At 41.7% G+C, this 17,821-nt stretch overlaps 2 protein-coding genes across 3 annotated transcripts in view; one reads left to right on the plus strand and one right to left on the minus strand.

Annotated features, from left to right (window-relative positions):
• Positions 1-4,048: 4,048 nt before the first annotated feature.
• On the minus strand, positions 4,049-6,973 carry LOC120044333 (nucleolar protein 16-like). The gene is made up of 5 exons (XM_038988949.1): positions 6,785-6,973; positions 5,408-5,516; positions 5,254-5,323; positions 4,825-4,931; positions 4,049-4,650 (listed from the first exon to the last, which is right to left on the minus strand). The coding sequence occupies exons 1-5, from the start codon at positions 6,889-6,891 to the stop codon at positions 4,507-4,509; spliced, it is 537 nt and encodes a 178-aa protein (XP_038844877.1). The 5' UTR covers positions 6,892-6,973; the 3' UTR covers positions 4,049-4,506.
• Positions 6,974-12,165: 5,192 nt separating this feature from the next.
• LOC120030515 (G protein-coupled receptor kinase 6-like) overlaps positions 12,166-17,821 on the plus strand; it is a 53,308-nt gene continuing 47,652 nt past the window's right edge. For both annotated transcript variants that reach the window (XM_038975924.1, XM_038975932.1), the window contains exons 1-2: positions 12,166-12,358; positions 15,851-15,946. In XM_038975924.1, the coding sequence (XP_038831852.1) occupies positions 12,307-12,358; positions 15,851-15,946 (148 nt within the window). In that variant the 5' untranslated portion in view covers positions 12,166-12,306. The remainder of the gene's footprint in view (positions 12,359-15,850; positions 15,947-17,821) is intronic.

Below are 17,821 nucleotides of genomic sequence, written 5' to 3' on the forward strand. Positions count from 1 at the left end.
ACCCATCTCATGAAATCTGAAATGTGTAATTAAAAATTACTAATAAATTGATACAATGTCTTTGAAATAATCTTATGTTTGTCATTGGTTTCACATTGTGTCACTGTATGGCATATTGGTGTTGCCCAATTTAATTGAATATGGTTTTTGTATCTACCTAACTGTTGCTACATTCATTAGTAAACATTTTAAGGATATGATCATTCAATTTTGATGACTCAACCTTAATTATTTCGAATGTTACAACAAAAAAATGTGTATAAATGGAAAAATGTTAGAGAATAGAACTTTACACATGCATGTTTAAAGTAAATTATCAATCAAAACAATTTCTTAGTATTACCATAAACCTTTGTCTTTAATTTGCATATATAATCAAAGACTGAAATTACATTCTAGAAAGCCTGAATTGTCATCTAAAATATAGGTAACACCAGTGCCAAAAAAAGGCAGCACAAGCATTTTTTTAATGTAATGTAGTAAAAATATAAAAATGTTAAGCTGTCATTTGTTGATTTATAATGTTAAGGGGTTAACTATTATCTGACTAAGTTTATTTTTTTAAATTTGTATTATTACAATTTGTAAAACGTTGGCTGTTCAAGAAGCCACCATTTTCATAGAATGACCCAGTTAATATAAGTTAAGCATGTAAATTGATGTAAGATTAATATAAATAGGTGTATGGACTTTGTTGTTGTTGAGAAATTCATGCTCTGTTTGAATTATTAAATATTTGTATGTTTTAACTTTTAGGAGGCAGTTGTTTTGCAGACAGCTTTTATTGAAACATACCTTTCAATCGTCTTATCTTCAACCTTGTTATCAATGACCAGTCATTCCTAAATCATGTATGAATTGTAATGCCATGTTTCTACTGCAGTAGCACTTCTGGGTGTTTTGTTTGACTGCTAAAGTGAAGTGTGGTTGTTAAAGTGATGGCCTTATTTGTTTAAATCTTAGGTTTTTTGACACAGTGGGAAAGTAGAGGCACTTTTTTTTAATGGGGGTAGATCAGCTTTAATATCAGAGATAGATTGTGGGTTCTATCATTTTAATTGTTTACATCATTTCTAATCCACTATATTATTTTTCTTAACACTGTTTTTCACCCATCCCTACCATCCTTACTGGAATGTCTGTAGACCGTCGCTGTGACCGTTAGTTTCCTTGTCGCAGACATGATAAAAAGTATAAGTCTCTGCAACCTGACCAAATCCTCCTGTGACAAGATGCAGGACTTCTAAAATGATCATATGACCTACTTTTAATTCATCCCAATGTGGCAGTACGCTATTTTCTGTAAGCTCACCATTACCTTGTGAATAATGTTGTGGGTTTCTTTTCCTGTAATATGAATAAAAAGTAGCTAAAGACATTGTCAGCTTTACTCTGGTCATTACTTGAACTGGCTAGCCAGCTAACTAGCAACGAACCAAAACATTGTTTAGAAAATGATTGATGTTAAAATAGAGAAAGTATGCTATTTGGAGCATCGGGCTGCCGATGTCAAGCAGAGGCTTTCGTTTTATGTTTATTATTTTTCATAAAGACAAGTTTGATGTCTGACGACAATAGAATGTAAATGATGTCGCTACGACAATTGTCTACAGACATGTCGCTAGACAGACTGTAAACCAGCCTTAACCCTGGCAATTTGACTGGTAAACTCATTGGTACACACGCAATGGCTACCTGGTATTGTGATGCAAAAATGTCAATAGTAATGTAGAACGTTCATTCAAATAATGTTAACGGATGTGGCACATGAAATGGAATGTATTTTTTGTAAATATCAGTTCAGTTGAATCAACAAATCACAGCATATTGATGGGTACACGTCCTGCTTTGCTCCTATGAGTCTAGGTTGAAGATGCAAGAATCTAGTTCTCACTATATAAAATGGCCTTAAATTGCAACATTTTATGAATGCAATATTTCCAGGTTGCGCATTCAAACCTAATGCGCACATATACGTATTTCGTTAAGGACAAACTGTTCCTTGATATAGCTAGTGTTTCCTGAGAATCCCCTAGAGCAGTGGTTCCCAAACTTTTTATAGTCCGGTACCCCTTCAAACATTCAACCTCCAGCTGCGTACCCCCTCTAGCACCAGTGTCAGCGCACTCTCAAAAGTTTTTTGCCATCATTGTAAGCCTGCCACACACACAATATGATACATTTATTAAACATAAGAATGAGTGAGTCTTTTTCACAACCCGGCTCGTGGGAAGTGACAAAGAACTCTTATCGGATCAGGGCACAAATATGATAATCAATAACTTTGCTCTTTATTTAGCCATCTTACATATAAAACCTTACTTGTTCATCAAAAATTATGAATAACTCACCACAGGTTAATGAGAAGGGTGTGCTTGAAAGGATGCACATAACTGCAATGCTGGGTTGTATTGGAGAGTCTCATTCTTAAATCATTTTGCACAGTCTGTGCCTGTATTTAGTTTTCATGCTAGTGAGGGCTGAGAATCCACACTCACATAGGTACGTGGTTGCAAAGGGCATCAAGCTTAACGACACGATTTGCCTAGGCAGGATACTCTGAGCGCAGCCCCTGACTTCAGATTCAATTACATTTTCACAGAACCGCTTGTTGCAATTTCGATAAGGCTCTCTTGATCAGATATCGGTAAGTGGACTGGAGGCAGGGCATGAAAGGGATAACGAATCCAGTTGTTTGTGTCGTCCGTTATGGGAAAGTACCTCTGTAATTGGGCACCCAGCTCACTCAGGTGCTTCGCTATTTCACATTTGACATTGTCCGTAAGCTTGAGTTCATCTGCACACAAAAAAATCAAACAATGATGGAAAGACCTGTGTTGCCCTTGTTAATGCAGAGAGAGATGATCTACAACTTCTTAATCATAGCCTCAATTTCGTCCCATACATTGAATATAGTTGCGGAGAGTCCCGGTAATCCTAGATTCAGATCATTCAAGCGAGAAAAAAAAACTCACCCAGATAGGCCAGTTGTGTGAGAAACTCATCATCATGCAAGCGTCAAATGAAAATGGTCAGTAAAGACAACTTTAAGCTCATCTCTCAATTTTAAAAAAACATGTTAATACTTTGCCCCTTGATAACCAGCGCACTTCTGTATGTCGTAAAAGCGTTAGATGGTCGCGGCCCATATCATTGCATAATGCAAAAAATACGAGCGTTCAGGGGACTTGCTTTAACAAAGTTAATCATTTTCACTGTTGTGTCCAAAATGTCTTTCAAGTTGTCAGGCATTTCCTTTGCAGCAAGAGCCTCTTGGTGGATGCTGCAGTGTACCCAAGTGGTGTCAGGAGCAACTGCTTGCACGCGCATTACCTCTCCACTATGTCTCCTTGTCATGGCTTTTATGCCATCGGCACAGATACCAACACATCTTAACCACCAAAGTCCATTTGACATCACAAAGCTGTCCAGTACTTTAAAAAATAGCCTCTCATTTTGTCCTGGTTTCCAGTGGTTTGCAGAAGAGGATGTTTTCCTTAATTGGCTTCCCATAAATGTAACGGACATGTGCCAGGCCCGCCACATCTGTTGACTCATCCAGCTGTAACGCATAGAATTCACTGGCTTGTATGCGAAGCAGTAATTTTTTCAAAACATCTCCTGCCATGTCACTGATGCGTCATGAAACAGTGCAGGTGTAGTACTGCTGGTAGTAGCAGTACTACCAGTAGAGCTGGTATGTCTATTTTCGAGCAAACGGTATGAGCTGCAGCTATGTTTGGCCACATACGGACCATTAGTGGAATTCCCGTGAGAGTAACAGTTAATGTGATTGATGTTAATTATTTGACTATGCTACCTGTATTTGACATTGTGTGGTTATTTCGCTGAACAGTAGATCATTTTATTTTAGGCAGTGAAACGAGGCTACTCAGGCGAGAAAAAAACATCACCCAAATGAATAGCCCCGTTGAAAATCTAAATCGACGGCATTAGGCGTACCCCAGTTTGGGAATAGCCGCCCTAGAGCATGTTCTTCATATTTCTGTTTTATTGTGTTGAGTTGTAATACTTTTATATGCTGCTGTAAGGTTTTTCTCACTTTTATTTTTACAGTGACATGTTACAACCTTTTACACAAGCTTGACAAATGACTCTATGCTTATACATCTTCCCAAAAAAAATCCAAAGAGGAAATGCATTAATGAAACTTACAAACATATGTTGACATCATTACAAAAGCAGTCTTAAATGTTCTTACTGTATATCATTTGTGTTACTGTATTTTGGGGAAACATACTAGAAGTATATAAAAAATAGTATTTTATGCATGTTATATCATGTCTGGTCTTTTTCTCAAATGTTTACAGTTCTTTAAAATCCCTACTCACTGTCTGTTCTAAATGATGAAAGCTTGTGTTTCTGGGTGAACTTTGACCCCCTCTCCTGTTCATCTTTGCCACAGTCACAGAATACTTGCGAGTCAGTGCTCCCAGACTGTCCCCCATCGATAAAGAAAGTCTTTGCCCACAACAAGAGCCACAGTTATGTGGAAACTGCTTTCCCACCTTTGAGAGACTCCATGAAGGTGGTGTATTCCTCTGGATGGCAGCGTTTATACTGGTCCACTTTCCTCCTGATCTGTGAGGGCGTGTCCTGGTAATAGTTCTTCTCATCTCTGGCCATAGCCTACAGAAATAGAAAAAAATCTGGTCTCACAATGCCCATAAGAACATACGGTACTAATTGCTATGACCCAAAAGGCAATATACTGCAACTACAAGAATACCAGCGCAACCTTTGAAATAGTACTACTGTAAAGAGTTGTCAAGTAAGGTGAAACTCCTCATCAGCTGTTCTTACCTTGTAGTTCTCGCTGTGTTCCCTGACCATGTACTGCACATACTCGATCAAGTCTGTGGATAAGGTCTTTGTGTCTTTCTCTGGGAGACTGGCCTCAGCCACCAGCTCTGTTGAAAACAAGAAGACATACCTGAGTTCACATGAACAGATCTTCTGATCAAATGTAATAGGTGAAGCGTTATATATGACTAGTCATATTACTGTCACAGGGAATGTGTATACAGTAGGTGTAATGGTACTCTGTAGCTCAGTTGGTAGAGCATGCATGGCGCTTGCAACACCAGGATAGTGGGCAGGACATGTATTATGTATGCACGCATGACTTAGTCGCTTTGGATAAGAGTGTGTCTGCTAAATGGCATATTAACATCCTGCTGGGTGAAGAACACAAACATTATGTCTAACAAGAAAATATGATTGGTGCCTTACCATTGAGTACATATGGCTTCCTTACAAGTTTGGGAGCGGGAGCATCTTCAGTTCTCCCCACAGCAGCAATCTGCAGACATATCAATTATAAGTGACTCAATTCACTAATTATTGAATGTATAGCATATCACCATGATGCACAGGATATACTCACGGCCGGTGTCTTAATTGGGAGGGCGCGGTTTGGGTCAAATGCCAGACCCATGTCTCGCAAGTTTCTTGCCACAGACTTTTTGTCACTCCAGGCATTTCGGATCTGAGGACTTGGAATTAACATTCATTTGTTACACAACTATAGCCATCTACCCATATGAAGTATTGTATGTCTGGAGAGTAGCCACCCTTTGCCTTTAACAGCTTTCCACATTCTTGGCATGAAGAAATTACGTATATTTCCCTTTTTTTCTGCCTTCTCGCCATTAAATCTAGTTGAGGAAATCAATGCCTTTGCAGGCTGAACGGAGAATGTTTTGGGTACGAACCGGTCCACGGGGACACAAGAGCATTGACGGCAGGTAGCCTAGCCGCCAATAACCCAAAGGTCGCTGGTTCAAATACCCGAGCCGACAAGGTGAAAAAGCTGTTGATGTGCCCTTGAGCTAGGCACTTAGCCCCAATTTGCTCCAGGGGTGCTGTACTACTATGGTTGACCCTGTAGAACAACACATTTCCATGCACCCATCTGGTAGAAGTAACAAAACATTCCTGGCTGCATACACTGCGTTTGGTCAGTAAGATTAAACCATCAATACCAGATCGCCATCTGCCAACCGTTGTGCTACCATTAAACAAAATTCCCCTATGATTATTTCATGGAACACTTATCACATAGTCCCAATGTGATATGGCTATGCTTTCCACTGCCTGTACATATCTTGCAGACTAAACTCAACGATTTATGATGGAGACTAGTGTGGGGGGAATGTTGTTATTTAACTAGGTATGTCAGTTAAGAACAAATTATTATTTACAAAGACAGCCTACCACGGCCAACCGCGAACGACGCTGGGTCAATTGTGCGTCGCCCTATGGGCCTTCCAATCACGGCCGGATGTGATTCACCCTGGATTTGAACCAGGGACTGTAGTGACGCCTCTTGCACTGAGATGCAGTGCCTTAGAACTCTGCGCCACTCGGGAGCCCACTCGGGAGTTCGGTATTCACATAAAATGACATGATCAAAAACGTGTAATTGCGGGTGTTTAAATCAATCGTTTTTGATAACGTAATTTAAGTGACTTCGAGGCCCTGACCGCCGACACTAGTCGCCGATCAACTCCATTGTAAATCGTGGAGTTTTGTTAAATTAGCTAAACCACTGCCGGACTAGCAAACTGACATAAAACAAGAAAAATAGACTACACACAATAATCCAACGATTCGCTAGCTAGTAGTTACCTGTCTAGATAGTTTGCTTTGATTGCTAGCAAACCTAGCTAGCTAACGTTAATAGAAACAACCACACAGGATGGATGCGCTAACGTTAGCATTGCTAGCATCGTTTGTTTTTCATCAACAATATTCGACTTACCACTCTATTCTCGGGGCTTCCCTTTTCTTAAACTGCTTTTTCAGTTTCTTTCTGTCTTTACTGTAGTCAAACTTGTTTCTTTTACTTTTCTTTTTGGCTTTAGGCATTGTTACTTTGCTTTAAAACGTGCTACCTTTTGATTCTGAACAACAACGCGTGGAGCTGAGCAGGAAGCAAGTGTGGACGCATGTGTTCTAATTCTTCTTCGATGGGGTTTAGCGGCGGTTGGCATACAATGTTAATGGTGCATTACCGCCACCAGCTGGACGGGGTATTGAATAATAAAAAATAAAAATAAACACTTTTCGGGAAAGGGGGAAAACGTCCTGCAAAAAAAAGTTAACTAAAGAAAATAAATACATCATACTTCTTCAATCACAGTCCACTCCAAAATACATCCTCACACAGCCTCAGGGGCCTGTGATGGGGTACATTCACAGACAGGATTTCTTGCACAGCCTCGGCTGTGAAATCACGAAGACCCCAAAAACCATCAGCGCATTCACAACGATTCCGATTTTGTTAGACTTCTTCTCCGCTTGTGCTCTACAGTTTATGAGCATTGCAATAAATACAAAGTCCACATTTTCAGCATGTAGCATTTAACTATCCCTCAGTTGATGAGTAACCTTCACTGGTCGTGGTGGCTCTAACGTTACTACCATTGATTCCAGTGGCGTGCCGTGGGCCTGGGGCCTGGGCCTTCAGTGAGGTACTACACAGTCCCACCCGAATTAATGCACCTCTTATTACCATCATTATGATGCCATGGCTCTAGACACTATACAGTTAGACAGAAACGCAGTATAACCAGGCGTTGCGTCACCTTGAAATTGACAAATTGACATTTTTGGGTAAACAGTGACACAATCAATCAATCAATCAAAACATGACACAATCAATGAGTCTTTTCAATATTTCCCTTCACCTTTTCATTGTGCAGCTCCGTTGCCCTGTGCGTTTGTTCGTTGAGCTGTAGATCCACTCCGGTGTCCCCAAAAGTTTTCAAAAGCACCATTGCTTGTAAGTGCCCAGCCGTACTTTGGTGTCTCGTTGCTGCCTTGGTTAGACAACTCAAGTTTGCAAAGCCAGTGTGGCTCCAAACACCAAATCGATCACTTGCAAATAATAGGCATTCTCAGCAGTACAGTTTGCAGTGCTTCTCGGAGCCTGTGAGCCATTGATAGCGCTGTTGGTCGGCGTCGGGCGACCTCTCCTTACAATGTCTAACTTTTCTTGAAAAGTTCGTCTTGAGAATGGCGTTATAATTATATCCTCGACCAAATCGATATCTTCTCCTCCTTCCGCCATTGTGGGTTGAAAAAACAGCTTAGTAGTACGCGAATTAATTCGTTTATCAAATTCAGTTTCCTAGATCTGCATAGACCTGCCCATAGGACCTGCCTCTCAATATTGGTAATCCAATCAAAAGACGTGCACGCACTACGCCTGCTAGCTGGCTCCTGTGTAACACTGGAGCCAGCCAGCAGGCGTACAATAGCCAACTCTAAAGCTGATTGGTTGACACTAAATTTTCATTTCCATTCCCTATAAGCTACAAGCGCCCGCACTGTTGATTCTGAAGGCCTGAGGGCAGATTTTAGACCCCTGGCAACACATGATGGCTGAATATGATTGGATAAAAGATCTAACATAAAGACCAGCCCTCCAAATCTCAACCTGGGGCTGGAAGCAGTGCAACCAAGAGGAAAGCTATGAAATGAAGAGTATAACTCTTACTCTGGGGAATAATTTAATACATATTTGTGGGAAAATATATTTTAAAAAAAAATTATATTCTGATGATGTTTAGGCCAGCAGAGAAGGCCTTGCTGGCCCTGACGGCCCACCACTGATTGATTCGTCCTCGTTCCTTCCAATTTTCTCACCGCCTCCAGATAGGCGACACGTTGGACACTCCTTATCGTTGCAGGGCACTCCAAGAATTCAGGCGCATGTTCACCTCCACAGTTGCAGCATCTCCCTTCATCTGGCATAACGATATTCGTCACTTCTGCACACACTTAACACATGACCAAATATGGTACATTTATAACACTGAAGGGGCTTGTGCACAAAAGCTTTTACAGGGTATCTCATGAATCCTAACTTTATATGAGAAGGGAGAGACTTCATCAAAGAACAGTTGCATGAATGAAGTGACGAATATCGTTATGCCAGATCTTGGGGAATTCCTCATCTTCCATTCCCCACATCCGTTACATCCCTCCTCCTCTCTTCGGATTTCGGACGCATGTGTTTGGTGTCACGTGAGTGGAATAAACGCCCCTTTACCTTTGACCTTTCTGTAGTAAAAAAAAAAGTAGTAGCAGATTAAATAAAAGTATCAAGACAATATTACTATCAAAATCTAATTGAAATCCATTCAATTATGGGCGACAATTTGATAACAGGGAAGGTGTGATAATGACCTATTCTGCTTTTGGTGGTGCTGATCGTGCTGCTATTGGTGATGATGATTATGATGAATGATGAGGGATTCATTATGAAATATCATTATAGATTAATTTGCAAGTAATATAACCCAAGAGTAGTCATTCTTCATCAGTGCCAACACAAAGGTTCCAACCACCTAGCCTACTGCGCAAACATCAGAAAGCTGTACTTTTCCATCTGGGTTCATTTCAATTGATTGACAATGACAAGGACTTTTAGCATCGATTGGGTTGAAATTGGTTGTCGTTCTTATTTTCAGAATATATTTCTTAACAAATTAGAAAGGATGTACACAAGCATTGGAGAAAGAGAGAGAGAGGAAGAGGAGAGAGAGAGAGAGAGGAAGAGGAGAGAGAGAGAGAGTTCGCCACCTCTGTGCAAAATCTATTCCAGGTGACAATAGCCTCAAAGATATGAACATCCAAGAGGATTTCTACATTTCATTCTGAGGACAAAAATAAAATGAGGCTTGTAGTGGTATCATTTTTTCTTCCTTGTCTTCTGGGGACCATGGTAACCAGGTTGCCAGCATCAAACCTCATTCAGGGGTGTAAGGGCATGCATATTGTACTGAGAAGGAGAGATCTCACTTTTTGAACCATTGGATTAGTGTGTTCTCAGGAGCGTTGATTCGATTTCATACTCTCCAAATGGACTTTGGTATATGACTGTTTCCATTTCCTTCACCTTAATGGAGGATTCTGTTACTCTCAGAGGAGATGTCTTATGTCCATCATAACAACCCACACTCACTGAGACTGTAACTAGTGTACCAAAAGAGAGCTTTTCTTTGGACGTGAAAGAACATTTCTTTCAAATCCTTTTTTCTTTCTATCCATTCACACTTTTTTTCGGCATAGACTATGATATCTAGTTTTATTAAGCATATCAACCTGAGAGCCAATATGAGAAACAAGACCCAATGCTATTACACATCTATACATAGTTTATGCTATTACATTATCTATGAATGTGTTACTTTTTTGGTAACCATATTTTAATCTCAGAGAGACAAATAGTCTCTATTACCAGACTCCGTGCATGACAAAAAAAGAGACACGCAATGGTCAAGGGGGTGTTAAGCGGAGCAGCACAGGGGAACCCAAGAACAGACTCAGACCAGGAAACAGGGATGAATGAACCAAGATATTTATTGTAACACGGGGAGAGCTGAAGTGCAGATCCAGGGAAGCTTGGGTGAGTTGTAGGAAACCAGATGTGGAGGCTGAGGTTGGAGTGAGCTGGTTTGGGACAGGGTAAACAGGTCCGGAGGGGAATCCAAGGGAGTGATGAGTTGAATCCAGAACAGGGTAGCAGGGTTGTGAGATGTGGAACAGGAGACAGAAACCAGAGTGGCAAAACTGCAGCGAGAGGAGAAACTGACTGAACGGGATTACGATCTGGCAGACTGGAACTAGCAGGACTGAGTATTTATAGAGGTCTTGATTATGGAACGGGTTGCATGTGGTGGGGAACTGCTTTGACTCCAGCACACCTGTCTCCAACCACACAATCACACACAGAGAGAGCGAAGAAGAGGGAGAGAACTGGGGGAATGGCTGCAGGTCAATGAGACGCCGGATGTCCACTAGGGGGTGTAGCAGGAGCAGATGGGACAGGGGGGTTCTTGTTAATGCATTGCCATGCCTCTAGATGTCCCTGTAACCAAGCAAAATATCTGTTTACTGTAGAATCAATTCTTCATGCTCATTTTCTTTATTCAGACATTGCATTCAACTGAATGGTCATCAGGCAAAAGGTGTTATATTGCCTCCCCTAAAATGTGAATGGCAACATTTTGTTAATAGTTGGCAGTCGTTTGAAACTATGCTGCATTTATAACAAAGTGGGGAAGTGGTAATTACCAGTTGTGAAGTCGTAAATACCAATTAATACATTCAAGTGATTTGAACTCGAAACGCTGATTGGCCAACAAGCTGCATCAACCCTAAACTAAAAATACAGTTATCATGCTTTTAAACAGATTATAGTGTAATTTTTTTTATGTACCTCCCAAGTGGTGCAGCGGTTTAAGGCACTGCATCGCAGTGCTAGAGGCATTACTACAGACCTGGGTCGCAGCCGGCCGTGACTGGGAGACCCATGAGGCGGCGCACAATTGGCCCAGCGTTGTCTGGGTTAGAGGAGGGTTTGGCCGGCTGGGATGTCTTTGTCCCATCGCGCTTTAGAGACTTCTTGTGGTGGGCTGGGCACATGCACGCTGACACGGTCGCCAGTGTTTCCTCCGACACATTGGTGCGGGTGGCTTCCGGGTTAAGCAAGCAGTGTGTCAAGAAGTAGTGCGGGTTGGTGGGGTCGTGTTTCGGAGGATGCATGGCTCTTGACCTTCGCCTCTACCGAGTCAGTACGGGAGTTGCAGCAATGGGACAAGACTGTAACTACCAATTGGATATCACGAAATTGGTGGAAAAGTACACACACAAAAAACAGAACAAAAAAATAACTTATTAGATTGCTTTTCATAAATAATGTTTTGTGTTACATTTAACTGCCGACAAGTGTGTAATCTAGGCCATTTCCTTAGTAGGTGACGTCAGAGGTCAGGATGTGGGAGAAGTCGAAGCTCAGGAATGAATGAGGAGTTTCCCACTTGCAATTACGACTTGGAGGGGCGTTCATGTGTATGGTTCACAGTCATATGTGGTAAATACCACCGTCCCACTTGGTTATGAATGCAGCATTGGTTTGCGCTGCCTACGTCATGTGTTGAATAACTGAATATGAATATGAAGATTTTATCCACGTTTGGTATTAAATGGGCGTGGTTATGTCACAAGAGCCCAATGAAAAATATACAACTATTTACACTGTCAGAATACACCAATAGTTCACGTGTGGGCGGGGTCCAGTGGTAAACACAAAATAGTCCCAGTTGGAATCGACGCAGTTTGACGCTTCGGGGGTGGAGGTACTACGGGGAGAGAACGACGGAGCGGAGAGTCATTCAGGGTTAAAATATTCCGCCTTGGGGGGTGGGGGAGGACATACTTCACTGCCAACCCGGTGACAAGGTTGGGTCTGCGGTGCCTGCAACCCAGGAAAACATGGAGCTCGAGAATATCGTGGCCAACACAGTCCTGTTGAAAGCAAGAGAAGGTAAGAGACGTCGAAAGGCAGGGACGGGTGACAAGCTTGACAGCTCCTCTCTCTGCACCGTCAGAACCAACTCTGAATCCGGGGATTCCCCCAGGAAATCCAGGCCATAGAGATAGGCGCTGGATGATTGCTGCCCCTCTTTATTATTTGCAAATCCTCTGAAGCGTTAAGATAAATATTAACATCCCATATGCTCGCTGTGGCCTTCGTCACACAATATTTATCCGAGTTTAACCTTGGACAGTGGTAGGCTACAGAAAAGATGCGAGTGTCAATCTGACTGCGCGAGACGTTTGATTCCCCTTATTCTGCTTTATACACTACAGCGTCCTTCGGTATTTTTTAAAAACAGGATGTTGAACAGAATACCATATTCAATGAGAATATAAAGAGCAACACTCATCACTCATGCCAGTACACATGCATTTGTGGACCTCTTTTTGGCAATGACAGTGTATGTCAGTGCGCTCCATGGTTGCAAGAATATTGTAGTGGTGTTGACAAGGGTGTCAACATTGTCAATTTGTGAAACGACAACAAAGATTAACTGAATAAGCAGCACTATAGGCTTTAGTATACTATCTGTGGCAGGTACTGTAACAGGCAGGATGCACATTTCGAATAACTGTATAATGTGTCCATCTGAAACACAAATTGCAACAATGTATATCAATTTACCACCCAATCACAGATTATCTGCAAAAGTAAGACATTGATGTATCTATTTATCAATTAGTGCAAACACAATAAACAAATATCTTGTTTTAGAACTAAGGAATGTGTTTCCTTCAAACTGTCTACAGAATCATTCCGTTCACAGGGTGGTTGACCCCAATCTCATGAACCTCGCTCTGGCTGTATCAGTCTCATTGCTTGCACAGCCTTCTAGCAGATCTGAAAGTAGTGGATATATAAAGTAAAATAGAAAATAATATAATAACTTTTATTTTCCCCAGATAGAACATCAGTATCATCATTGAATAACATCATACTGATCTGTAAATGTATATATTTCCAATCAATCAATCAGTTTTTCATTAGTTAAATGTTTTATAATGGAAAACAAAAAAACGATTGTACTGTGGTAGTCTATAGCAAAACACAGGGTTCAAAATGTTATTGTCCTCTGGTAGGATCAATAATGAACCACTGTGCTGGCTCTGTCTACTGTGCTGGCTCTATCTATTGTGCTGGCTCTGTTTGATAGAGAAGAAGTATTGAATCAGCCATAGACTTTACACAGACTTCTGTTGTCATGTCGCCTCTCTCTGGTCAGGTTGTATGCAAGTGAAATCTACATTCAATGCCACTGTGTAGTGTTATTATAGTTGGGTATAGTACACCTCAACCCTAAGTCACTGTGTAGTGTTATTATAGTTCCACTGTGTAGTGTTATTATAGTTGGGTATAGTACACCTCAACCCTAAGTTCTACTTAAAATCTCTTCAGATTGCAAGTCTTATTTCAGCCATCAGGGACTTAAGAGGGTGTGTTTTGCAGCAGAATGTAAAAAGATTAATCAATTAATTCTAAATGATAAAAGTAGTTATCTGAGAGACCGAGCCCTACTCAGTAGCCAAGTGAAGTGGTATGATCAACTCCACAAGGAGAATAACTCTAGTTATTACTGCAAACCAGCCATATTGTATCTGCTACACCCCAATATGGTGTTCTAATAGAAGCACCTCTACTTTATTTCCACTCTTGTTGTTTATGGTGGTGGTAATAACACTGCAATTATCTTATTATCAAATGGTAATAAAGTAGTTAATAATAGCTTAATACTTTCGGTCACAAACAACAGTTTAAAATGGAAAAGGACGGTAGAGTGAAAGAATAAGAGTCTCTGATTTGCAATATTATTTCCATACTGTTTGTCTGTCTTTGCATTTGCACTAATGCAGGATGTGAATAGGTTTGATCTCATTCTTTCAACACCAGTGAGTATATCTCCATCAAACAATACTGGGTTAGTGATAATATATTGTACACTGTCATTTGTCATTCTTGTACATCTATTTGCTAGGCATAAACCATGTACTCAGCGTGTTATTTGCATCCTGTCCACTTCCCATTGTGATAAAACATTGTTAGCCACACATAGTGTCAATATGTTCTCTGCCAACTACTATTTGAATAGCAAATGTTACTTTGCATGGCATCCAGTTCCTCCTCGTGCCCCTTATAGAGTTGGTTTCACCATCCAACCAAGATGGGAAACTTTACATCATAGGCAGCAGGCATATTCTGCATGCCAGTTTGTTTGTTTTCATACTGTAGCTACCCTTGACCAATGTCAGATTGGGCGAGGATTTTTGGATAGTTGGTGTCCCTTATTTGCACTGGTGAAAGTTAAAGCAGGATAATGGTCAGCTGTGCAAAGCCTTGTTTTGAATCTGGGTTCTGTTGATTTTTTTTGAAGGTGCACTTCCATTACCATAAGGCAACAAGTTAACCCCTAGCTTTTTAACTGGCACTTAGTTGAAACGAAGATGAGGAACTGACTTCATTTTCTCTACTTATGTTCTTTGTCTGCGGGACAGACGTTAACAAGTTCCTCATTGCTGCCCTGAGTCCATGTATGCTAGCTAGGCCTATATATCACTACACTAAAACCCTCCCTCCCCATTCCCTTCCTCTACCACTAAAGACAAAGGGCCTCAACCCTCCTGCCTCAGTGTGTACTGTAGGCTCCAGTTTACACACACACACAGTCAGCCCTGTGACCTTTCCCTGGACGGCATGTTGACAAGCCAGCTTTTCTAATAAGGAGGGAGCAGCAGGGCCTCGCACCTGGACCAGCCATTCTGCCTGCTCGCTGTGTGTGAATGCTGCAGCGTGTGACGTGGGTCTCACAGACGTCAGGCCAGCGGGGCATTCTCATGGCATTGACATGATTCTTTTCCTGAAGCCACTCCAGGACGCCTGCAGTCCATAGGCCTGTGGGAGGGAAGGTGGTGGGAGGGAAGGGAATAGTGGAGCCTTAGGCTGGGCAGCCTCCCTTGAGGAAAACAGAAATGGAGGAAAACAGAAAAAGTTCACTCTCTCTCCAGTCCCCCTGGCTCTTTCAGACCCCATGACCTTGGCGTGGGTCAGGGTCTCACCAGTCACCATTCAAGGTCAATGTTTGTGTCAAGACCTTAAAGAAATTCAAAAGCTACAGGCTATTTGTTAGCATTGTGGTTGGGTATTACTAACCATTTCCATTAGACAGTAATAAAGTAAGTATGCTTTTTCTATGTCAACAGTGGAGCACTGTCTTCTTGAAACACACTCCAGGACATCCATTATTTTAATCACCCTGACCCTCCTCTTTATCTTGGCCAATGTACAACAGCACTTTTGTTCTGAGTGTTTTTAGGAGAGCTGTATGTATTTTATGGGTCGCTCAAGTCTTAGTCTACTTACTGTATGTATCAGGTATTATTTTAGTGTTTCACCATGTGTTAAATGTTCCCTTTATTTGAATAATCAACCACTGTTCTTTTGCAGGAGGTGGTGGAAACAGAAAAGGAAAGAGCAAGAAATGGAAACAGATGCTTCAGTTCCCCCACATCAGCCTGTGTGAGGAGCTCCGGCAAACTACAGGTACGCTACCTCTCCTCTGCCCGCTAGCTCACCGCTCGCTCATGACTAGATATACTATATGTGCAAATGTATGTGGACACTTGCTTGTCGAACATCTCATTCCAAAATCATGGGCATTAATATGGAGTTGGTCCCCCTTTGCTTCTATAACAACCTCCACTCTTCTGGGAAGGCTTTCCACTAGATGTTCGGAACATTGCTGCGGGGACTTGCTTTTGTTCAGCCGCAAGAGCATTCCGAAGTTGGAAGCACAGAAGGGTCTAGAATGTAATTGTATGCTGTAGCGTTAACATTTCCCTTCACTAGAACTAAAGGCCCTAGCCCGAACCATGAAAAACTTCCCCAGATCATTATTTCTCCTCCACCAAACTTTACAGTTGACACTAAACATTGGGCAGGTAGCGTTCTCCTGGCATCCGCCAAACCCACATTAGTCCGTCAGACTGCCAGATGGTGAAGCGTGATTCATCACTCCAGAGAACGTATTTCCACTGCTGCAGAGTCCAATGGCAGCAAGTTTTGCACCACTCCAGCCAACGCTTGGCATTGCGCATGGTGATCTTAGGTTTGTGTGCGGCTGCTTGGCCATGGAAACCCATTTCATGAAGCTCCCGACGAACAGTTCTTGTGCTGGCATTGCTTCCAGAGGCATTTTGGAACCTGGTAGTGAGTGTTGTGACAGAGGACAAATTATTTTTACACGCTACGAGCTTCAGTACTCGGCAGTCCCATTCTGTGAGCTTGTGTGGCCTACCACTTGGCGGATGAGCTGTTGTTGCTACTAGAAGTTTCCACCTCACAATAACAGCATTTACAGTTGACCAGGGTAGAAATTTGACTAACTGACTTGTTGGAAAGGTTGCACCCTATGACAGTGCCACGTTGAACGTCACTGAGCTCTTCAGTAAGGCCATTCTACTGCCAATGTTTGACAGTGGAGATTGCATGGCTGTGTGTTCCATTTTTTTTACGCCTGTCATCAACGGGTGTGGCTGAAATAGTCAAATCCACTATTTGAAGGGGTGGATTTTTATATATACTTTTGTATATATAGTGTACCATGGTAGTAAAAGTCTGAACAAAAACACAAGATGGGAGATCCTGAAATCCACACTCGAGGTGAAAATTCACACAAAACAATAACTAGGCACTGAGATTCTTTATAAAATGCAATTCAATGTGAAGTTCACTGTGGTGTGGTCTGACAGAAGTCAAGGTGGGGTTGGTGGTGACAGACTGTTATGTTATGAAGTAGTCTGATGGCAGTTGACCATACTGTGCTTTCAATGGTGGAGCAAATCCCCACCCCATCCTCTCAAGACAAGAAGCATATATAATTTAGTACAGTTGGAATGCAGGTCTGTATAATATGCATCAGCTACCTTATTGTCTAATCATCCCATTATTTCCTTAGGAAGTACATTAGTTATTGTACATTTTGTGCACAAAGCAACATGTATTGGCTTTGTGTTTTTTGGCAGTTGTGGCTGGTGCTGCTGGTGGTAGTCAGGAGTTGTTGAACATGGAGTCACACCAATGCGGATCAGCTCACTGCATGGTCTTTTGTAATCATGGGGCTTGCATTGCATCCTGTGGAACACGTGAATGCTGAAGATAGGCTGCTGTGGTAACTTCTGTTTTTCTCAACCTTTCCCGATGATTTAGAGGCATTGTCGGCTGTTTCTCTACAGCGGCACAGAGAGGGTTTATAAATCCCTCTCATCCATCACTCTCTCAGATGGATGAGTTTGGGATTAGGTCTGTGATGGTCATGGAATTTTGGATGACGGTTATTGGCCAGCCAAATGACCGCAGTCACCATAATTTAAGACGCACATTTTCTCCTCTCTGCTCCTGACTTCATGTGCTGCCATA

Source organism: Salvelinus namaycush, chromosome 3 (genome assembly GCF_016432855.1).
Source record: "Salvelinus namaycush isolate Seneca chromosome 3, SaNama_1.0, whole genome shotgun sequence".
NCBI classification, from domain to species: Eukaryota; Metazoa; Chordata; class Actinopteri; order Salmoniformes; family Salmonidae; genus Salvelinus; species Salvelinus namaycush.

Coding starts and splice junctions, on each gene's coding strand:
- LOC120044333 (XM_038988949.1), bottom strand. CDS start 6,891: ATGCCTAAAGCCAAAAAGAAAAGTAAAAGAAACAAGTTTGACTACAGT. Junction 5,324..5,407: donor TCCCAATTAAGACACCGGCC/GTGAGTATATCC, acceptor ATATGTCTGCAG/ATTGCTGCTGTGGGGAGAAC. Junction 4,932..5,253: donor GAAGCCATATGTACTCAATG/GTAAGGCACCAA, acceptor TGTTTTCAACAG/AGCTGGTGGCTGAGGCCAGT.